The sequence below is a fragment of the Lissotriton vulgaris genome, chromosome 3_1 (genome assembly GCF_964263255.1).
Source record: "Lissotriton vulgaris chromosome 3_1, aLisVul1.2, whole genome shotgun sequence".
Classification (NCBI taxonomy): domain Eukaryota; kingdom Metazoa; phylum Chordata; class Amphibia; order Caudata; family Salamandridae; genus Lissotriton; species Lissotriton vulgaris.
In genome coordinates this window covers 879,448,366-879,472,090 of record NC_141689.1, presented here as the reverse complement: position 1 = coordinate 879,472,090, position 23,725 = coordinate 879,448,366, and the positions used below count along the sequence as shown (strand labels likewise).

The 23,725-nt window shown below is 49.4% G+C and overlaps 1 protein-coding gene across 1 annotated transcript in view; it reads right to left on the bottom strand.

Moving 5' to 3' along the window:
- Positions 1–23,725, bottom strand: part of TUT7 (terminal uridylyl transferase 7) — a 1,558,036-nt gene that overhangs the window by 271,161 nt on the left and 1,263,150 nt on the right. Inside the window, exons 22-23 of the mRNA XM_086961199.1 lie at positions 13,687–13,734; positions 13,494–13,585 (exon numbers count right to left, since the gene is read on the bottom strand). Of these exons, the coding sequence (XP_086817325.1) occupies positions 13,494–13,585; positions 13,687–13,734 (140 nt within the window). The remainder of the gene's footprint in view (positions 1–13,493; positions 13,586–13,686; positions 13,735–23,725) is intronic.

The following is a 23,725-nucleotide window of genomic DNA, read 5'->3' as shown; positions in this document are numbered from 1 at the left end:
CCTGGCGACTGCAACGTCAACGACTGACGTAGAGTCAACCAATGCCACCATCTGACACACAGGGTTACTGCTGACAAAAAACTTTCCAGATCCAGTCTGACGCCTGGGGGTAATTCTAAGGTAAGGAATCTATAACTAACTGTTTCTTTCAGATATAACCGTATAATGTTGCCAAAGCAGAGCCATGCAGGGGTGAGGTAAGAATGAACAACAGAACCTGGGAAACTGGTGCAGAAGAGTGTCAACATGTCTGCCTGTACACCATGGCCAATCCGGGGCGATCAATATAACTTGGGCCCGGTCTTGGCGAACCTTCCTCAGAACCTGAGGAATCAAGGGTATGGGGGGAAACGCGTAAAGGAGCTGAGAGTCGAAACTCAACTGAAACGCGTCCCCAAGGCTCCCTGCATCGGAAACTGGAGGCTGCAGAATGACGGGCAGTGAGCATTCTCGTGAGTGGCAAATAGATCCACCAGAGGAGTTCCCCAAGTCCGAAAGACCCACCGAACTACCTCTGGATGGAGCCTCCACTCGTGGCCGGCCGAGAACTGCCGGCTGAGAGTATCCACACGTACGTTCAGTACTCCGGCCAGATGACTTGCCATCAGATAAATCTGATGGTCTTGAACCCAGGACCAGAGACGCAGAGCCTCTCTGCAGAGACACTGCGACCCCACTCCTCCCTGCTTGTTGACATACCACATCGCGGTCGTGTTGTCCGTCAGAACTTGAACTGACTGACCGCGAAGGGAAGGGAGGAAGGCCTTGAGTGCCAGACGTATTGCCCGCAACTCTAGAAGGTTGATGTGAAGCAAGGATTAGTTACTTACCTGTAATCCTAGTTCTCTTCCAGGGGTATCCTCATCAAAGTCATAAGCATTAGAATATTCCCGCCCATGCGCGGGACCCTGGAAACAATATATTATATGTGCCCCACATATACATATACATATATAAATATATATATATATATACAAATAAGCAATTGCAGCCAAATAAAACAGTAGAGCTGGAATATGCTGTGAAGAATTTCCACCATACATGTGAATTAGCATTAGAAACATGAGAAACAACACCAGTGCTTGTTTAGAAACTGTTTTAATGCTTAGAAAGCAGTAGAAATTCTTATAACACACTGTAAGCATATACAGCTCCCAGGCTGCATTGCAAATACCCAGTCTAAAAAGACTGAAAAGCTAACCTGTAGCTGCATGTACCAAAACTGACGCTGTGCCTTTAAGGCACCTCTGCCCCTAGCTTCCCATCATGCCTCAGGGGTTACAGTTAGGTCAGTTGTTCTTTTCTGAGACTGAAAACCAAACCATGGTAATAACAGGTTAAAACATCTCCTATTTAATAAACAAAGTCCTTTGCCCGGGGAGGCGGGAGGGTTGCTTATGACTTTGATGAGGATACCCCTGGAAGAGAACTAGGATTACAGGTAAGTAACTAATCCTTCTCTTCCAGGGGATCCTCATCAATAGTCATAAGCATTAGAATAGAGTAGCGAGCCTCACCTCATCCCTGCGGGCAAAGGAATCAACAGATAACATTCATAGTCGTAGGCCCAAAAGTAGGCCTTATTCTACCCAAATAGGTTTCTCAAGGAGGCTTGCCCTACTTGAGAATCCGCTCTGGAATCAGACTCTAGGCAATAATGCCTTGTAAAGGTATGGACTGATTTCCATGTCGCAGCCTTGCATATTTCTGACATCGGAATGTCATGTAAAAACGCTATTGTGGCTGCCTTCCCTCTAGTGGAATGAGCTTTGGGTGATTGTAACAAAGGTTTGCCAGCCAGCTGGTATGCTAGTTTGATACATGAGACAATCCATCTGGAGATGGACCTTTTGGCTGCTGCAAACCCTGTCCTCATTGAACCATAATTGACAAAGAGTTGGTCTGTCTTTCTGGTGCCCTTCGTTCTTTCTAAGTAAAACTTTAGCACCCGTTTAAGATCCAACGAGTGCAACGACCTCTCAGCTGGGGTCGATGGGTTAGGAAAGAACGAAGGAAGGGTAATCGTTTGGTTTATATGAAAATCCGATACCACTTTTGGAAGGAAAGATGGGTGAGCCCTTATTACCACTCTGTTGTGGTGAAACACAGTGTAAGGTTCCTTGGTGCAGTGCGCTTGAATCTCGCTAACCCTGCGCGCAGAGGTTATTGCCACCAAGAAGGCCGCCTTCCAAGTGAGATGCTGCAAGGAGGCCTTGTGTATAGGCTCAAACGGTGTAGACATCAGCCTGGAGAGAACCAGGTTCAACTCCCAGGGAGGAGAAGGATTTCTCACAGGGGGATAGACCTTTAATCCCTGAAGGAAATCCTTAACCACTGGGACCTGAAAAAACGATGTTTGTGTAGGTGATTTTCTGTACGCTACTATGGCAGATAGGTGAACCCTAATAGAAGCGTATTTCAACCCTGATGTCGCTAGGTAAAGGAGGTATGGAAGGACTACCTCTTCTTGTCCTTTGGTGGGATCAAAGCCATGGTCCTTACACCAAATGAAAAATCTTTTCCACTTGAACGCATAAGACGCCCTTGTGGAAGGTCTCTTTGCCTCTCTTAAAATATTCATACATTCTGGAGGCAGATTTAAGTGTCCGTATTGCAAGACCTCAGGAGCCATGCAGTCAGGTTCAGCGACGAGAGGTTGGGATGCAGGATCCTCCCGTTCATTTTGCTCAACAGGTCTGGCCTGCACGGCAGGCGTCTGTGTGGACACAGCGACAGATGTAACAGGTCTGGATACCACCATTGTCGCGGCCAATCCGGAGCAATTAGGATCATGTCCATGCTCGATCTGATGAGCTTGGCCACCACCTTCGGAATCAGTGCCAGAGGAGGAAACGCATAGGCGAACATTCCTGTCCACTCCAGCAGGAGAGCGTTCCCTTGCGTCCCTGGCCGGTGGAACCTGGACACGAAGGCGTGGCATTTGGCGTTTTCGTCGTCCGCGAATAAGTCTATGTCTGGACGACCCCAGCAACGGAAGAGTTCTTCGACTACTTCGTCGTTTAGCACCCAGTCTGGCTGATCTTCGAAGTGCCTGCTGAGTGCGTCCGCTTTTGTGTTTAGCTCGCCTGGAAGGTGTACTGACAGGGGACTGTCGGTGTACTACCACCGACAGTCCCCGAGCCAGAAGCCAGTGCCAGATTGTCTGGGCCTCCTGAGACAGAGGGCGAGATCGAGTTCCTCTCTGCTTGTTCAGATAGAACATAGTTGTAGTGTTGTCCGTCTGAACCAGGATTTTGTCCGTTGTTATTGCTGGAAGGAACGCTTTGAGCACCAGATGAACTGCTCGAAGTTCCAGCATGTTGATGTGGTATGTCTGAAGGTTGGTCGACCAGCGACCCTGAATCTGAAGATGACCCATGTGAGCACCCCAGCCTTCTAGAGATGCGTCCGTTACCACAGACAGCGAAGGAAGAGGTTGCTGAAAAGGGACTCCCTGCAAGACATTCCGAGGGCGAGTCCACCACTGTATTGAGGTCAGTGCTGCTTGAGATAGGATGATTCGATCCTCCCAATCTCCAGTCGCTTGGTCCCACTGATCTTCCACAGACTCTTGTAGAGGTCGCATCCTCAACCTGGCGTTCGGTATTAGGAAGATGCAGGACGCCATGGAGCCCAGTAGAGACGCTACTTCTCGCACCTTTGGACGAGGAAACTGAAGTAACTTTCTGCATTTCTGCCCCATGGAAGATAGTCTCTCCTGCGAAGGAAACGCTCTTCCTAAATTTGTGTCTAGAACTGCTCCCAGATAGTGGATAGTTTGCGTGGGATGCAGGACCGACTTTTCTGTGTTCACGTGGAGGCCGAGCCTGTGTAGTTGTTGAAGACACAGGTGACAGTCTTTGGTGGCTTGACGAGGGGACGGACTCTTCAGGAGCCAGTCGTCTAGATACGGGTACACAAAGAGACCTTTTTTGTGTAGACATGCCGCTACCACTGCCATGCACTTGGTGAATACCCTTGGTGCGGATTTTAGTCCGAAGGGAAGCACTTTGTACTGGTAATGCTTGTTCCCTACCAGAAATCTCAAGTACTTCCGATGACCTGGTGTTATAGGAATGTGGAAGTACGCGTCCTGTAAATCCACCAAACACATCCAATCTCCAATTTGTAGATGAGGACATATCTGATGAAGTGCCAGCATGCGAAACTTCTCTTTGACCACCACCTTGTTGAGGGTTCGAAGATCCAAAATCGGTCTGAACTTGTCCTCTTGGTCTCTTTTGGGGACTAGAAAATACCTTGAGTACACTCCTCTCCCCCTTTGGGATGGCGGTACCTCTTCGATTGCGTTTTTCTTTAAGAGGACGCTCACCTCCCTTTTGAGGAGGTTTAGATGGTACGAGCGAGTCTTTTTTGGAGGAATCGGTTGTGGTTTCTTCCGGAAACGTAGCGCATATCCATTGCGCAGTATATTCAGCACCCACTGATCTTTTGTGATGCTGACCCACTCTGCCAGGTGTTGCGAAGCACTTCCTCCCACTGGAGTGGGTAACGGCGCCAGAGGAAGCCACTGCTCAGGCCTTGCCTCCTCTAGGCGTGGTAGAGGACTGATGATGTCCGCCTCTGCCTCTGCCCGATTTTCCTCCTCTGTATTGCGCCTTCCCTTGTGGCTTGTTTTGAGACCATTGAGGGGTTTGAACCCTCTGTTGGCCTCCCCGGTTCTTGTTGGTCTTGAAGCGTCGCTTGAACGGCTCTTTCTTTTTCTCCAGACCAACCGCCTTCACTGTGTCCAATTCTGTTTTCATGCGGGTCATTTCCTGATCGGCATGTTCCCCGAAGAGTGAAGATCCTGAGAAGGGCAGATTGAGGATGCGTTGCTGGGCATCTGGTTTGAGACCAGTTAAACGCAACCAAGAAGATCTCCTCGCACATACCCCATGTGAGTAGGCATGTCCTGCTAGAAGGGCGTTATCTGCAGATGAACTAATCATTTGGTTCGCCACCAAACAGCCCTCCGTCACTGTTTCCTCAAAGTCCTTCTGGTCCTCCTTGGGCAATTTCTCTTTGAATCGTTCCATGGAGTCCCATAGAGCTCTATCGTACCTGCCGAGAAGTGCTGATGCACTAGAGACTTTCAGGGATGAAGCTGCTGTGCTGCACACCCTGCGTCCCCAAGAATCTTGGGTCTTGCTGTCTTTGTCAGGAGGAACTGAAGAAGAAGGAGCGACTGTGTGATTCTTCTTAGCTGAGGCTACTATAACTGAGTCCGCCGCAGGCTCTCCTTTAATAAAGATTGGGTCTGAGTCGGCCGGCCTATACTTTTTCTGGATACGTGCCGGTAACGCCCTGATCGTTGCTGGCGTGAGGAAAACCTCTTTGATTGGGTCCATTATCCCTGGAACCAATGGGAGCAAAGGCCGTGAATATGATTTGTGACGAAGGGTCTCAAAAATCACAGTAGTGGAAACTTCTGGAACAGCCATTTCTATTTGAAGTTTGTGAGCCCCCCTTTGTAAAACGTCCAGGTATGTGTTGACGTCTTCAAGCGGGGAAGCTCTGAAGCGAGGGCTGTCTGCCAGCGTTGGGGAGTAATCCCCTTTAGAAGATCTAGATGAAGAGGAGGATGATGGAGTTCTCCTCCTCCTGTGGTGAGATTTCTCCTTCCTCACAGGTGATCTTCTAGGTCGTTCTTCCCTTCGAGGAGAACGTGATTCCCTCTGATGCTCCCTTCGTGGAGATCTCGATCTCTCAGTCCGTACCTCCCTTCTCGGTGTTCGAGATCTGGGTTGCTCCCTCCTTGGTGATCGGGAGACCCTGGGGGTATGTGACCTGTCCGCTCTCCTCTCTCGTGAGCGTGATCGGTGACTGGTAGGACTCTGTCTGTCTGCCTCTTCTGCCAGCTGCTGAAGAGGGGACCTGTGTTCTGGACTCAAGTACTTTCGTAGTCTCTCCGTCGCTCCAGAATCCTTCCATTTTCCTTAACGGACCATACCATCTTGGCGAGAGTCTTGCCTGTGTGATATACCGCCGTTGGGGTGTCTTTTGCACCGGACTCCTACTCCTAGAAGAGGACCTCGATGAACCAGAGGTACTTAAGGAGGAATGATGAGAAGCAGATTGTGTCACTAGGACTGTCGAAGGCACTGAAGGAGATCTCCGTCTCACCGGTGTTGGAGGACGTCTCAAAAGTCTTTCCCTCGACGTCGGACGCCTCTGCGGCGTCGACGGAGTGATAACCTTCGACGTCGAACGTTTCGACGCTGACCCGTGGTCTCTCGACGTCGATCGGCGATGTCGAGCCGATGATGGAGTCTTCTCCCTCGACGTCGAACGGCGTTGCCCTGCCTTCGACGGAGGTCTCGACGTCGAACGGCGTTGCCCTGCCGTCGACGGAGGTCTCGACGTCGAACGGCGTTGCCCTGCCGTCGACGGAGGTGGCAATCGACGGTGTCCTGTCGTCGACGATGCCCTCGACGTCGACCTGGCATGTGGCGACGGCGGAGGATCGGACATCCTCGACGTCGAGCGCCGACGCGCCGTCGACGATGATCCCTTCCCCGACAACGATCTTCCGAGGGGGCTCTTGTTCCTCGACGCCGAGCGCCTCCGTGGAGACGTCGGCGGAGGTGTCACACTCTTCGAAGCCTGTCGACGTTGAGACGACGGCGAGTGTGATCTGTCTCTCGACGCCGACCGTCGCCTGGTTGACGGCGGCGGAGTTGACTTATGTCTTGACGCCGATCTTCTCGTTGACGGCGATCTCGTGGCTTCTCTCGACGCCGATCGTCGCCTAGTTGACGACGGCGGAGCTTTCTTCGACGTCGGTGAACTTCTTTTCGACGACGATTTCCTCATCGACGCCGGTCCCGACGTCGACGGAGCTTTTTCTCTCGAACTGTCCATCAGATGCTGTTTTTTCAGCGCCGAGCCCGGTGCTGAGGTTGATGGACGCTCTGACTTGCCTTTGGAGGGAGTTCTAGGTCTCTTTGAACTCTTCCTCTGTAGATCTTCCCCTCATGGATCTCTGGGCCAGACCATAGAGCCTGTTCCTCTCTCTGTCTTTAAGAGTTCTGTCAGACAGATTTTTACAATGAGAACAGTCTTTAGGATCATGATCCTCTGGCAAGCATAAAATACAGACCTCATGAGAGTCAGTTTTTGCCTTCTTGTGGCCACAAGAAGGGCAATCATCAAATAATGAGGGCATCCTGACAGGAAAACCTCACAAAAAATCGACTGCAAAGCAGTTATTTACTTGACCCTGATGTTAAAAGTCAAAGTAAATCAAAAAATTGTTCTTTTGAAGATTTTCTGACTGAAAAAGGCAGAAAAGTGTGGAGCTGTGTATCCAGGGTCCTTCCTGAAGGAGCCGGAAAGAACAACTGACCTAACTGTAACCCCTGAGGCATGATGGGAAGCTAGGGGCAGAGGTGCCTTAAAGGCACAGCGTCAGTTTTGGTACATGCAGCTACAGGTTAGCTTTTCAGTCTTTTTAGACTGGGTATTTGCAATGCAGCCTGGGAGCTGTATATGCTTACAGTGTGTTATAAGAATTTCTACTGCTTTCTAAGCATTAAAACAGTTTCTAAACAAGCATTGGTGTTGTTTCACATGTTTCTAATGCTAATTCACATGTATGGAGGAAATTCTTCACAGCATATTCCAGCTCTACTGTTTTATTTGGCTGCAATTGCTTATTTGTATATATATATATTTATATATATATGTATATGTATATGTGGGGCACATATAATATATTGTTTCCGGGGTCCCGCGCATGGGCGGGAATATTCTAATGCTTATGACTATTGATGAGGATCCCCTGGAAGAGAACCTTTCCTCTGGAGACCGAAGACCTTTGACCTCCAGATCCCCCAGATGAGCACCCCACCATAGAGTGGATGCATCCGTTATCACCGTGGCCACCGATGGAGGTAGAAGAAAAGGCTTTCTTTGTGACAGATTGCCTTCCACACTCCACCAAGTCAGATCCGCTGCAGTTTCTCTGGAGATCCTCACTGACTCCCTGAGATCCCCGTTGTGTTGATACCACTGCCTGCGGAGGCACCACTGGAGTGCCCTCATGTGCCAGCGTGCATGGTTGACCAGCAGAATGCAAGAAGCCATCAGACCGAGCAGACGAAGGACCTTCAGGACGGGAACGACCGCTCCATTGTCAAACAAAGGAATCATTTCCTGTATGTCGTGAATCCTTTGAGATGGAGGGAATGCACGACATACATTAGTGTCCAGTACAGCACCTATGAACAGGTTTCGCTGGGAGGGCACCAGGTGAGATTTGGGTAGATTTATCGAAAAACCCAACCTGTGCAACAACTGAGTTGTCTCCTGCAGGTGATGGAGCACCTTCTCAGGCGACTCTGCTTTGATCAACCAGTCGTCCAGATACGTGAATACAGGTATCCACGACCTCCTGAGATGTGCAGCCACCACTGCCATCACCTTGGTAAAGACTTGTGGCGCAGTAGTAAGGCCAAAAGGAAGGACCGCAAACTGGTAGTGTTGCGACCCAACCGTGAAACAGAGATACTTTCTGAGCGACTTCAAGATGGGAATATGAAAATACGCATCTTGTAAATCGATTGACACCATCCAGTCTTCTTCAATCAGCGCTTGAAGAACCTGAGCAAGGGTGAGCATCTTGAACTTCTCCTGCTTCAGGTACAAGTTCAAGATCCTGAGATCCAGGATTGGCCGAAGCCTGCCATCCTTCTTGGGGATCAGAAAATATCGGGAGTAGCACCCCTGACCCCTTTCCTGCTCCGGAACCACCTCTATCGCACCTTTCCTGAACAGCGCCAGGACTTCTTCCTGCAAGAGAAGCAGGTGGTCCTCTGAACAATAACCCTGGCAAGGAGGGTAATTTGGGGGAAACTCCCGAAAGGGAAGAGCATACCCATTTCCCACGAGATTGAGAACCCAAAGATCCGATGTAATCAATTCCCAATCTCGTAGGAAATGGTTAAGCCGGCCCCCCACTGGGCCCGCATGATCTGGAATGGCGGATCTAGGGCTGCTTTGCTGCATTGGCAGGGGGCTGGGAAGGAGAGAAGGAAGAGGAAAAGGAGGAGACTTAACGACCTCTGGGGCGTGCTCTCTGTCTTCCTCTGTACGCCTTATACAGAGTGTTTTGCTGCTGCGGATTTGGCTTGTAGGAGCGAAAAGAAGATCTGCCAAACCCTCTGAAGCGTCTTCCAGAGGATCCCCTGGTCTGAAGGCCCAACGACTTAGCTGTCGCCCTGCTGTCTTTAAAACGTTCTAAAGCAGCATCTGCCTTCTTGCCAAATAGGCCAGATCCGTCAAATGGTAGATCCAATAATGCAGACTGGACATCCGTGGAAAACTCCAAAGACTTTAGCCATGCAGCTCTCCTGGTAGCCACCGAAGAGCTCATGACCCTAGCCACAGAATCCGCTGTGTCCAAACCACTCTGGAGTACCTGCCTTGCTGCAGCCTGAGTGTCCGTGATTACCTCCTGGTAGTCCTTTCTATCATGTTCCGGTATCTTTGGAATCAATAGCTTCATAGTATCCATAAGGGCGTGGATATAACGTCCCATCAGGCAGGTCGCATTTGTGGACTTCAACGCCATGCTGGCAGAGGAGAAAACCTTTTTAGCAGCCTGATCCCGTTTTCTCGACTCCTTTTCTGCAGGAACCTGTGGAAAGGCTCCCGTTGACCTCTTGGAACAGGCAGCCTGCACCACCAAACTCTCAGGCAGAGGGTGAGTGGACAAAAATTCCGGGTCATCAGGAGCAACTCTGTATCTCCTGGCAACAAACCTAGATACTGCAGGAGCCGACAAAGGTTTCTTCTAAACATCTAAAATTGGCTCTGCTAGTGCATCATTAAACGGAAGAGTTGGTCCAACCACTGAAGATGGTGAGTGAAGGACCTCTGTAAGCAGGTTCGATTTAAACTCCGCAGTAGGCAGAGAAATGTTCAACAAACTTGCCACCTTCCTTATCACTGCATGGTAAGGAGCCACATCCTTGGAGGGTGCTTCCGGCACCGAAATCAAATCCCACTCAGGTGACAGTTCAAGGCCACTAGCCACAGTTAGGTCATCAAATGGGCCCTCAGACTCCTGTAGCTCACCCTACTCCAAATTTCCTTCTCGAAACCTTTCTTCCTCCAAAAGCCTCTGGGCTTCACGCCTCGACCGGTGTTGCAAATAAGAGGCCGACGGATCCACTGTCTACTCCGACGGAGCCGGCGCCGATACGACGTCTGGTGAGGCATTTTCATACGAGGTCGATCAGGGTTAGGCATCGGAGTTGATGGATTCGGCGTCGATGTATCCGGCGTCGACGAAGGCCTCGCCGGCGTCGGAAAAAGTCAATGCGGCGCCGGAGCCGGCATAAAGGGTGACGGAGCATAGGTCTGGGGAGCACCCAAACCAAACGCCATCGGACCCGTGGGACCAGTAGGAGCCCCAGTGGGGTACATTGCCCTGGAATATATACCATACATTGCGTTCAGGAACTGCAACAGATCCTGACCTGGAGCCGGGAAGGCCGGGTACGAACTCCCGGGCTGCTCTTGAGGGCACGGAGTCGATACGACGTCGACCTCTTCGGGCTGGTGCGCCGGAGTCGACGGACACCCGGGCAACGGAGCCTCTCCCTCACCAAACACCTCCTGCTCACCTTCATCCTCCAGACCTGAAGGATGGGACGAACCCGGAGATGGATTCGCTACCTGCTTCGGTGAACCTGGCGAATTCGCTGTTGACACTTCACCCTCGGCGTCCTGCTCTTCCGAAGCCGAAGACACCACGACCTTCTCAACCACCCTCACCTGCGACTTCGGCTTTGAACTGGAGTCCTTCCTCGAATGATGCCGGGACTCATGGGTTCTCTTCTTGTGTTTCTTCTTTGAAGATCGTGATGCATGGGCCGATGACGAGTCAGAGCGCGACCTCGAACGCCGAGCTCGCGACCTCGAAGTTTTCTTCTCTTTCTTGCCTTTAAGTTTAGCCACGAGAAGCTTGTTTTTTCTCTCCCGGAGGGCCTTGGATGTCATCTTTCTACAAGACTGACAGTCTTCTACATCGTGTTCGGAGCTAAGACACCATATGCAGCATTCGTGTGGATCCGTAATGGACATAGTTTTCCCACACTCGCCACAAGCCTTAAACCCGGTCTTCTTTGAAGACATGTCAAGAGAGAAGACAATGAAGCACAATACATCATGACGGCCTTAAGGGTTTTTCTGGCTCCAATGTTTTTTCTGTTTGATGCGTGCCCCTTGACTGCGCTCTTGTGCCCCTAAAACCCGTTTTTGCCATGTACTAGAACATCTGATGTAACGAGTAAACCTGACTCCGGACGTTCCGATTCACTGGTCCTCAGCCGGTTTGTGGATTCTCACTGAGTTTTTGGCTTAAGTTTTTTCACGCTTGCTGGTCCCCCGGATCGCCACCCATTCCCATCCCGCCTTACCTTACTCCTCTTCCTCCCTTGCCCCACTCCTCTTCCTTCCTTGCCCCATTCGTTCTGTGAAATGTACCTATGTAACATTGCTGTTTTTTGTGTTTGTATTGCTATGCTCCAGCAACTGTTTGTAACCATGTAACTTGCAAATCCTTATGTAAAGTGCTCTGATACCTCCGGGTCTAGCCAGCGCTATATGAAACTTCTCAAATAAAATAAATAAAAAATAAATGTCTCAAAGTAACTTGCTACGGACGATCCCTAGAAAACCAAAAAGGGAACTGATGTCATCACGCCGGCGTGGGCCTATTATGGTGTCGGTGACGTCAGCGGAGTCGCGCGCAATGCCGTGCCTCTATGACGTCGCCCACGCCGGCGCGAAGCTACGAAAGAATTTCCGAATGTTGCTGACGCAAGGGGGATATTCACAAGGTGAGGAATCCACTGACAGATGTATCTATCAGAAAGGTCGCGACAACAACTGGAGCATGGCCACCCATGTTCCAGTTTTAGCATATGGCTCTGCACTCTCTCACATACTAAAAAGTGAGAACAGTGCAAGTGAAATTAATCCTAAATTGTAGGAAGGAATGGTAGGTTCCCAGTGAAATTACAAACACAGTAATATGTAAACACCCTTGAAGCTGGCGAGAAAGAGTCCAAACTAGGACTTATCAAGTTAGACAAGCATCCAGTTGAGATCATGAAACACAAAAAATTGGTGTGCTACCCCTTTCCTCTTCTTTTGGCAAACAGGAAGGGAAGGAGCAAAGGCTAAAGAGCATGAGCACTTATTTTTGTGTGCAATTAGGTCAATCCTGTCTGTAAAATAGGGTAAAGCTAATTCGCAATGACTGGGAAGAGAAGGTAACTTTGGGGTCTTACTCAGTCATGTACAGGTTAGTGGTTTGTTTTAGCTTTATGTGTTAAAGGCTATTTACTTTAAATATTGCAACTATTTGCTTTATTTGATGGGCTTACTGTTTGTATTTAACATTAACAGCTTTTAGCTATTCCAGAGATGCTTTTATGCGTGGACAATTGTCCAGGCACGGTCACTTTTCAAGGGGCCCCCTGGAAAGTGAACATTCTATCTCACTTCTATCTATTCCTCCTTCTCATCCTTTAATCTAATATTCTTTATTATTTGGCATTATGGGGCTTATATTAGCAGGAAATGGGTAATAAAACGCAAATCTGTTGTGGACAGGGATCCCTAAATCCTTAAGATGATACTGATTATGCTGCGCTTTATAAACAATGAAAACAAACAAAAAACATACAAATTTCGGTTTTAAACTAAAGTGCACAGCTCCAGAAGCAGCCACACGAGAGTTGGAGTCCTGAGATCTTTGAACTTGAAGGCTTGATGGACCAACAAAGATCCCACCATGTTTGATGCTGGAGTGCCAACCTCCAGCAGTGCATAGAGCAAAGCCTCTAATAGAGGCTGGGTCGGGCTAGGGAACCAAAAGCAGCCCTGGAAAAAATACTCAACCTAGCGCCGTTCTCTTCGTCTCCTTGTGCTCGCTCTCTTTTTCCATCCATACAATCCTTCTCTCCTTCCTCTCTAATCACTTCCCTCTACCTTCCCTGTCCCTCTCTTTCTAAGAAGCCTCCCCTTGCCTGCTGCAATTAACCTCGAGGAGCTGTGGAGAAAGAAAAAGGCACCAAAAGTGGCATTGGCTTTCAAAACTAGCCTTCAAGGGCTCCAGCTCAATGCCCAGCGGAATAAAAGGCCTGTCCAACCTTGGACAGAGGCCATCATGCTAAATCACTGCACTGCACCCATTGCATAGGACATGGCCATTACTATTTCCAAACCCCTTGGCAACTCCAGGCAGCCTCTGTTATGTATAATGTAAAGTATTTGGAAGAAAATGACCTTTTCTTGCACAAAATAACCTGTAGGAAGTTTCTGCAACAATATTATTAGTATAAATGTGCTTATACTTAACAGACGAGTCTGCGACGAATGAAAGAATCTTAGTTACTGAATTTACCACATGTGTACACAATATGACAAAACAAAAGGCAACAATTTCTACAAAACAAAAAGAATAAAGAAAAGCTTACCATTTTTGTTGTATACTCCTTAGGGAAACCTTTCACTGGTGTACCAAACACCCTTCTTCCATTCATAAAAGCTTTCATAATAAAATATGCCACTATGGAGGTAAAATAAGCACAGTTGCATGATTAATGCAGGGCACACACTGGGTATATTACTATCAAAGAAAGTGTGAAGAAATAAAACAACTTAACTTACTCTTTCTTGATAAGCCTGCTCCAAGATTGTGGTTCAAATCAAAAGGATCTGTGTGTAAAATAGTTGTAGACATTACAAACAGAAACATCCTCACATTACATAAAGTAAAACGTTTTACGTTTCACCCGCACAATTTTCATGATATAAATATCAAGAGTCAATTAGTTAACTCAATTCTATACATTTTACAGACACTGATGAAGTGAAAGCAGAGTCAACCGCGGCAGATCTGTGCAGCAGGTACAATGTATTACTGGCCCTCTTACTTTAGCTAGTCTTTAGCTAGTCTTACTATGTGTGCTAATGTAAAAAAAAAAAAAAAAAAAAAAGAAGCAAAATCTCACATTAATTTGGTTAAAAACATCACAGTACTTAAGTAGTGTATGCATGACGGTCATCAAATAACCGCATATGAACTTTTCACACAATTCACGACTACAGGCTTTATAAAAGGCCTCTTAATTCAGATGGAACCGTTGTTATAAGATCTGAAGGAACACTGCATATCTCAACTTTTACCCGGAGATTTTGGCTGCAGAAAACAGTCAACATCCGTGTGTGGAAATAAAGTGGAAAAAGGAACTAGAATTAAAATTGCCTGGGTCCAAATTTTAACTGCCCCGATTTTCCACACCCTCAGAATTACCGGGATGGATAGCCATTTATAACACAAGCCAAAGAATTGAAGGGTGATAAAAACATAACAACGATGACTACCTTATTGGATAGCACAGAATAAAGGCCTCCTTATGCATATAAGAGTAGAACCACAAATGTCAAGAGCACCTTGCAGAGAGTATGGCTGTAATTTGCTTTTCAACACTTGAAAGTAAGGGAGTGCATTATTTTTTGCAACTTTTGCAAACTTTTGTAAACTGGTGCAGGCTGCTAAGTTTTATGCTTTCCAACAGACGTGAAACGCTAGGTAATATGTAATATACATAGCACATCACTACTTGCGAACAAGGAAGCCTGAGAAAAGATCCACCCTTACAATTTCAACTGCTTATTACCCTCCCAGAAGCTTCATTTCTCCCAAACATTACGAGTCCCACTTATAAGCCCCAAACAACAAGGTTAAAAGCATTATTGATTAATACATCCATGATGGCAGCTTTTAGGAGAAAAAATCACATTCAAGCTAACCTTTTACTGGGAACCGTTTAAGCTAAAATGCAGGTACTTGCTGTTTGTCGCTCGATTCTGAAATGAAATTTATTGACAAAAGGATGCAGAAAAACTGCAGTGGGCAATTGATAACTTTTTTTAGGTTGAGGTTCAAGACTTGTATATAGTTTGTGGGCTTACAGCCCACTCTTTGCTTTTCATTTGTTTGTTTCAGTGTCCTTTAAAAATCCTTGCTTGCTAATGGTCAATCCTTCCTCTTTGTCCTTCCTTTTAGTCTTTAGTTTCCTGCCACGGAGCAGGGACCAAGTTCTGTGTCTTTATGCTTATGTTGTTTATCTGTTCGTTTGGGGTGCCATTTTTAGGTCTCTCCTACGCAGCGCGCATGCGCTGCATAGGCAAAAAGACCTTTTCCGATCACTTTGGCTTTTCAGCCAAAACCGTATACGCGCTCCATTGCCATCAATGGCAATGCGTGCACGTCTACTTGCGGGAACGCGCGCCACCATCTGGCAGCAATTATCGCTCCCGCAAGTGCAGGCCCCCCTCCTCCCCCCTGCTGCTGCGCCTCCTCCTGCTGCCGCGCAAGCTTGTTTCCTTTCCAAACAAGCATTTGCAATGCAATAGGTCTCGCATTAGGAAAGTTTGAGCTATTGGTATTGTAAATGACAAATTTTTTATTTATGTGTTGGTTTTGAAAGTCGCGAAATTAATAACTTTGTCATTAACAATGCCAATACTTTTAACTTTTGCAAATGTGACACCTATAGCATTTGTAATGCAATATGTGTTGTATTTACGTGACTTAAATGTATTGATATTACAAATAACAATGGCTTTTAATTTTTTTAAATAATTAATACTTAAATAAAAGTAGAGGGAGGGCGATAGATAGAGGGAGGGCGATAGATAGAGGGAGGGCGATAGATAGAGGGAGGGCGATAGATAGAGGGAGGGCGATAGATAGATAGAGGGAGGGCGATAGATAGATAGAGGGAGGGCGATAGATAGATAGAGGGAGGGCAATAGATAGATAGATAGAGGGAGGGCGAGGTAAATTGGGTAAATGCGGACCCAGGGGCTATTTTAAGATGTTCTTATATGCATATGAGCCGTTTGAATGTGGTGCAGCATAGGTAGTACATTATATGATCATTGTTGGTAGCCATGGGATAAGCATGTGTCCAGCCAAAGGGTAATGCTGTCAGATTTCCTTTACCCTAATGATAATGAAGTGCGATGGCCTTTAAGCAAAATAAGAGGTGAAATAACTAGATATTAGTACTGTCCCCACTAATGTCTGAAAGTACTAATGCATGCATGACATGGCAAACAAAACCTATTCTGTGGTATGAAAACATTAATCTTTCTTGTTTTTTCCAAAAAGCATATTTAATGCACCTTTACTATGCCGCTCTGGACACGGAGGCTGAGATTTAGAGTGGCTTGGGGCACTAGAAGAAGCACCAATGAGCCACGGTTTAAGTGAGGGAATTCTAGTTTCTGAAAAGCAGAAGAAATCCACTGGTGTATTCTTGTGAGGCAGGCCTGCCAAGAGGCAATTAATAACAGATGGGTGTAATCCACACAAATAGTGAACTACAACACAGTGAGAGGTGACAGTGAGGTGAAAGCTCACAGAGATGTCATGCACAGGGTTAAATAGCACTGATGATGGGGTGGTACTGTTAAGAATCCTGCAAGTACGGGGCTGGGGGGAGGGTCGTAGTTTCAGTGAATAATAAATTGAGATCTTTCCAAAGGGAAGGCTAGCAGTAAAAACGCCACTATAGAGAAAAGGAGTGTTGTTAAAGCTCTAGGAATCTTTCAGGGCCTTAAGTATAGTTTATTTTATAGTTAATAACCTAATGCGGGTTTGCATGTTGTGCAAACATTATGTCACTGCGTTTTGCTTCCTCAAACCCAACCGTGATTTTTACTTAGGGTAATGTCGGAAGAGCAGCGAGGGAGGATAATATGGCATTAGCAAAATGGAGGGAGCCTTGGCTTCCATCAAAGTATATAAGGAAAATAAAACGCAAAAAATTACACTCGACTCCTGTCAAAAACGTTGCATGGTGAGTTTGCTGTCCTTTTAAATCTGATTTCACGTTCTGCCTCAGGCGATTGGATTCAAAAATCACTCTCACTTACCAATGCTCTCCTCACAAACCCTATCCGATTCAAAGAACATTACCAATCAAAGGTACAGACAGTGCTAACCCAAGCTGTGAGGTACCGTCCCAGTACCACAGATTGAGTACTGGGGACTGCTAGGGGTGTGCGGACAGAGATATCTCTTCTGAAACCAGTGTAGGCTTGAGAGAGGCAAACCTTGTGGGGCGTCCGCCTGCTGGAGTAAGCTCTTTCACACAGATAGTACATTGCCCCCGCCACCCCTAACATGGCTGCTTCAAAGGGATGGGAGCCGAGCAGGGACGCGGTATGAATGGAGGCAAATGGCGGTGAGACAGCCATCCTGGGAAAGAGACTGGCTATCCTAGGAACCTGGACAGTGGGCAGAAAAGAGGGACAATATAGGTACCTGCGAGTCATCATCTTGAAAATAAATAAAACACATCTACGCCTACGGAGCAGTGGATGAATCATTAAAGCGCTCTCCTTCAAACGTAGTTATTATTTCCCGGGCGGAAGTCAGGCAGGCCGGGGGCGGGACGTGAAGACACACCGGAAGCCCAGGAGGGCTCCCGTGAGGTGAGAGCCTCGCACGCACAGAAGGATGAGACCGCCGCCGCCTGCAACGAGCCCTCGCCTGGAGACGAGTACCGGTGAGTGGGGGCCTTTGCTGAGCTGCGGGGGGCATGTAGGTGTGCGTGGGGCGGCGGGGGGCTCTGTATGTGTGTGAGCGTGCGTGTGTGTATGTGTCTTGGAGTCTGTGTGTATGCGTGTGTGATGACTGCGGGGGGGGGAGAGTGTGTGTGAGCGAGCGAGTGTCTGTCTGTGTGTATGCGCATGCATGTGTGTATGTGTGGGGATGTGCACGGTGAATGTGGACGGAGCCGACGTGCGCGTGCACGAGGTCAAATCCACAGGCTAAAGCGCGTGGCACCCTCTTGTCCTAATCCCCCCGAAGTCGATGACTATAGTTGTCGAACTGGACTGGAGCATCCTACGGATGCTAGTCCAGCTCGACCTAAAAGTATAACACATTTCAAACAAGCTTTGCTATTTGCTTGTTGGTGCGAGCTGTGCTTTTCTTGAAATTTCTTTCCGAATGTCCCAGCTTTCGGCGAAGCTGTGCACCCTCTTGACTGTGTTTGCCAAATAACCGCTGCCTTTGGTGTCTTGAAGCCTCGTTTTGGTGCAGAAAAGAAAGCTCTGAATCCTTGCTCAGCTGCTAATTCCCTGTTTTTAAGTTCTTCCACGTTGTAAGAATGCTAAACTTCTCAGTGGCGATTTTGTTTATGCTCAATTCATCCAGGGGTTGTCACATTGCTAACATCTGTGGTCGTTGTTGAGCAAACACCCGTCTAGGGAGGTAACTTCACGTGCAGAGAGGTGAATTGTGCTTGGCCTGCCCGTCAGACACAGCGTGGCTGTACCTCCAGGGTCCTAGGACTTTTCCTGTCATACAATGGGTGCTCTTTTAACCTGCTTCCAAAGTACAGACAAGTCTTCGCCTGTCACCTCCCTCTGAAGTACCTGTCACACCCTGTGTGTACAGAGAGCGGAGGGAGGTTCAAGTACCATGAAGTGCACGAATCATCTCATCCCCACCCCCTGTATGTCTAACAAGGAGTACTCCTTTGTCTGTATCGTGACATTCGCCCTCCTCATGCGGCACTGCTTATCCGAGCAGCAGCGGCTGTCCTGTGCCCCTGTCACACACACAGAAGCATTGCCTCAGTCACTCTGCCTGTCGGTGCACACTCTGCTCCGCTGCCTGTCCCTCGCACAGGTCTGCCTTTCACACATGCTCTAGAGCGAATGTCACGTCTTCTCTCTCTCCCTCCTTCCTCGCCCTCACCGCACCCCTCCATGCCCACGCCTCATTGTTGCAGGCTGGCGCAGCTCGGCTGTCATAGTCTGCAGCTCGCCCGACTCAGCTCAGCTTCCAGTGGAGGCCTGGCTCTCAGGTGGATGGGGTGGCCTGCCGCACTGCTGTCACACTCCACTCATTAAAGTGCCGGCGCTAGTGGCTTCTGAGGCAACCCCTTCTCGCCAGTCGCCCGGAGGACGTCCCTCAGCAGGGCTCAGCCCATTGCTTGCACCTGGGCCGCACCGCAGGACAAGCTGCTATGTATTCGGCAGCATCAGATTGCGGCAGATACGTCTGGTGCGTCTGCACATGTTTGTGTTGTCAGGGGCTTCTTTACAGACATTCGCCTGCCACCTGGTTATGGTGAAACCGGAGCCTTTTCACAGTCTACAGAGCTGTGTGACCCTCTGCTATAATCGAAGCCACGGGAGGGCACTGGCATTTCTGGGTGTTGGTGTTAAGCATGCGGCGAGCTACAAGCGCACAATGACTCATAGTGCAGGCTGAATTGTCTCCAAATGCTTACATCGATTAATGCCACCCACCTTCTCTTTGGTATTCATTTTGTCGACATCAGTAAAGCTTTTGGGATCCAGACCTTTTTGGAGGGACCGGTCCTGGCAGAGACGTGAAACCTGGGAACGGCATTGGCACATCAGTCAATTATGGGAAGCATTATACAAGCAGGACGACAATAAAAGGATGCGTACCGGTCTTTAATGATGCGGCAGCCGGGATTTCTGCATCTGTTAGCAAACTCGACAACTGTGCTGTCTGGTTGGCTACCACTTAACAAGCATTGGCACAGCCAACAGGTCTCGCCTTTTCGACCTTGTAAGTAAAAAAAAAAAAAAAAAACTGAAGTATAAGACTTCACGTTTACATTTAATACGTATTTAGGATACACTAAATGTAAACATGAAGTCTTACACTTCAGTTTTTTTTTTTTTTACTTACAAGGTCCCAAAGGTGAGACCTATTGGCTATGCCATTGCTTGCTTTCTTTGTGGTGAAGATTTGTGTACCTGAGTAACTACTCTGCATTGATCTGTGCAACGGTGGGGATGAGCAGCTTCCTGCTGCCGCCCAGTCCTGTGGAGAAGGGGATGCAGTAGCCGCCATCATGGTCACTGTTAAAAGCAGCACATGGTGAGCATGAATTTGATACTAGGCCGACACGCACTGCTGCTTTCTGAACCTAGCAGTCCGGCTTAGACTGTTCCAAGCAGCACCCAGCGAGCACACATTTATAACTAGGCAGGCATGCACTTCTGCGTTCTGAATCTAGCGGGCCACTGTAGACTGTTCTAAGCAGCACACGGCAAGCATGAATTTAAAACTAGGCAGGCACGCACTGATGCTTTCTGAACCTAGCGGGCCGCTGTAGTGAAAATCCCCGATTGGCAACATAGAATGGGAAAAATGAAAGCGCTGTCGTAAATGAAGCATAGGCATGAAGAAGACTAGCAGCGGGAAGTGCAACAAGTTCTTAGGATCGCAATTTGGGCTTCACTATTAAAGACATTTCAGAAATGGATACGAAATTATAAAAGGATTGTACATAATGCATCCTTAGATTTTAACCAACAATCGTAGCAAAAAAATAAATAAAAATAAACACGCCTTGCCCTTTATATTCATGAAAAAATTACATATTTTTATTTCCGCAGAACATTTCTGCTTAGCTATATGTACGAGTTACTTACCTTCGGTAACGATGTATTTGGTAGAGACAATTTTAGCCGCAGATTCCTTCATGTAGAATTATCCGAAGGCGTGAGACTTGATCCGGAAACTTTTCTGCCACAGCATCCCTGCGTGCTGGGCGACATCACGCGATTCCGCCCCGGCGTCGTCCGCGTACGTGATGTCAGTGAGGTCACATAAGACCCGGCACACTTCCGTCAGTTTTCTTCTGAGAACTTTTCCGCACCACAACGCGGAACCACCAGAAAAAACTAAGGCAGCATGGGAACAGTGAGTGAAGAGCCAGGGATAGAAAGCAATCTCCCCAACCCTGGAGTAGCCAGAGCAGCAGGGCACCGGAGCACCGGAAACCCATCCTCCAAAGAACCAAAGGAGGAATGAACCGCTCCCAGACGGAGCCACCCTTCAAGAACAAAGAAGGCACTCACAGGAGACACAGCCCCCAACAGGGGGGCGAGTACCGAAGACCAATCCAAGGGTCCTCGCAGAATAGGGGAGGAAGGGTGGGCCGTGAAGGAATCTGCGGTTAGAATCGCCTCTACCAGATACATTGTTACCGAAGGTAAGTAACTCGTACATCTGATAGAGACTACTAGCTGCAGATTCCTTCACGTAGAATAGATACCCTAGCAATACCCACGGGAAGGAGGGTCTGCGAAAGGACCCCACCAGCCAATACAGAACAGAGGGCCCCACAGGGGACCAGATCTGTGGACCAGGTAGAACCTCGTCCCTGCCAGGCAATGGGAACCCCACAAGCAGAACCCCGCTGACTCCACAAGGATGTAGGAGGGAGAAGAAGGCTGAAGTGGCCCGTACACTCACAGCAGAGGAACCAAGGGCAAGGCCGGAGAGGCCGAAGCACCACACTCCTCCACAAGGCAAACCAGCTGCCGCTCCATGCCAAGACAGGAAGAGCGGAAGAAGAAGCCTAGAGGACCCAAGGAAACGAGGGAAAAGAAGACAAACCCACTACAGATGGAGAGCAACCTGCCAGCCAGAACAGCGCCGGCAGTCAAAAGCAGCCAGAAGCAAGAAGAACAGCCCAAGGCTCTAGGAAGGCCGAGTACTCAGGCAAGGGAGAACTCAGGATCATCCCAGACCTCAGGGCAGGGAGAGGAGGAGATGCCCGAGCACACCACTATGAGTGGCCGCGCACATGACCTCAGGAAGCAAAAGCAACCTACATAAACGCCATGGAGAACAGTCACCCGAATGCGACCAGAACCCCCTAGCAGAGCGCAAGCCATATGACAGCTACCACTACCACACATAGTGTATGTTAAGTCCCAAGATATGGGAACCCTCTTTGGAAGAACTTCCGCAGCAAAGGAAAAAACAAAAGCCACGGTGAAAAAAACACCCGCAGTAGGCTTAACAAGCAGCCCAAACGAAGCAGAAGGCCTAATCTCAGGGCCAAGTCTGCGCAACAACTCCGGCAGAACACCACATAGAAGCAACAAAAGGGCCGTCCAGCACCCAACAATACCAAAGTCCCAAGGAAGGACGCAAATGGCCAGAACACACACTCCACAGCCAGAACAACCGGCCTAAGAAGGCTCAGAATCAACCCAACTCAGGAGTCACTGAGGAGGGGACGGAGGAGGCTAAGGAGGAGGACAGAGCCCTGCCAAGAGCCGTTGGATGGCAGAGTCGGCCGGGGCATGAAACAACAGGTTGCCATCAAACGGAAGGTCGATGAGTCTCTTCCGAAAATTCTCAGGGAATACTTCGTCCCGAAGCCAAGTATGGCGACAGAGAGCGACTGAGGAAGCCATGGCCGCAGCACCTCCGAGATGTCCGGAGCAGAGAATAAATGGCGCAAGCTCCCGGCCATCCAAAGCATGATGCCGTAAGTCCACCTGCCAGAGACTCAGCCAAGTCCCACAAACAGGAGGAGGCCCTAGCCAGCACACACAAGGTGTTAAGGGCCCGCAGGGCAGCGCTGGTCGAGGCGAACATGTTGCGCCACCAAGAGTCCAGCCAGCGGGCATCTCGGGACGGCGGAGTCAACAGTGGTGGCAGGGAGGGAAAAGCAGTCCGCAAAAAGGGGCTGGCGCCGAGGGGTGAAGGGAAAGACACGCCGGGTCATGTGGCGCCAGTGCAGAAGATGTTGAGGTACCGGGTCCCCCGAAGCGGGACGTCTCCAAGCCCCCGTCAAGGAAGAAAGGAGCGAACCTTCAAAAGGAAGTAAGATTTCCCTCCCACCAGAGCCCTGGTGGAGAACCTCCAATAGATGGTCCGCCGGAAAGTGAGCCACCTGGTCACCCATGTGCAGGATGCCCACAGCCGTGGACACAGCGTGAGCTAAGGCTGCACCCGCCTCCATAGGACCCCGCGGTGGAGAAAGCAGCTCCTCTATGGGCGACGGCTGCAAACTAAGGTGGCCGTCCCTGAAGCCAAGCGGGAAGGGCAACGGCCAGATCTGGAAGTCAGAAGGAGCCAAAGAATGAGGGACCTGCCTCTCTTCCGGCGAACACCTCTGCCTCCACATGGCGACCAGTCTCCGGGGAGGAAAACACCAATATACAGGCTGTCTCCGGAGAAGGAGAGTCCGAAGACGAATCCGCGGTACGACCCTTGCGCGGAGCCGTAGAGTCCGCTGCCTGAGGCAGGACGTCGGTATCATCCGGCGTCACCGGACAAGGTTTCTCCAAGTCACCCCGCACCGGAGACGGGAGTGGGGCTGGAGCCGAACCGGCCCCGGAATGACGCCGTCCCGACCCCCGCCGAGGCAGCCACCTGCATGGGGGAACGAGACAGGCCTGGGGAGTGACACCAAGCCCGCGCCAGCCGCGGCCCAGAATGAGGCATAGATCACTCGGCAACCCATGAAGCGGTGCCAGGGACGATTCAACCTCTGACTCGCCCTCAGACGAGGCAGCTGCCTGTGGGGAGGGACGAGATGGGCCCGGAGAGGGACGAGGGCTCCTCCCCCGGCCTCGACCCTGGGCTGGACAGGGAGGGTCCACCGACCCCCATGGTTCCGCTCGGTCCAGCTGCTGCTGGCGCCGTAGCCCCGGCCTGAGACAGGACCACCCTGTCAAAGGACCGAGAGGGGCCCAGGGATGCGACCCGAGCCCCCGGCGACCTCCCGCGACACCACAGGGACTCACGCGGGTGTTTGCGGCGAAGCAGAGACGCCGTGGCCTGAAGAAGATGCCCCAGAGGAGCCGCACCCCAACAGCACCACATCCTCCAAGCCTG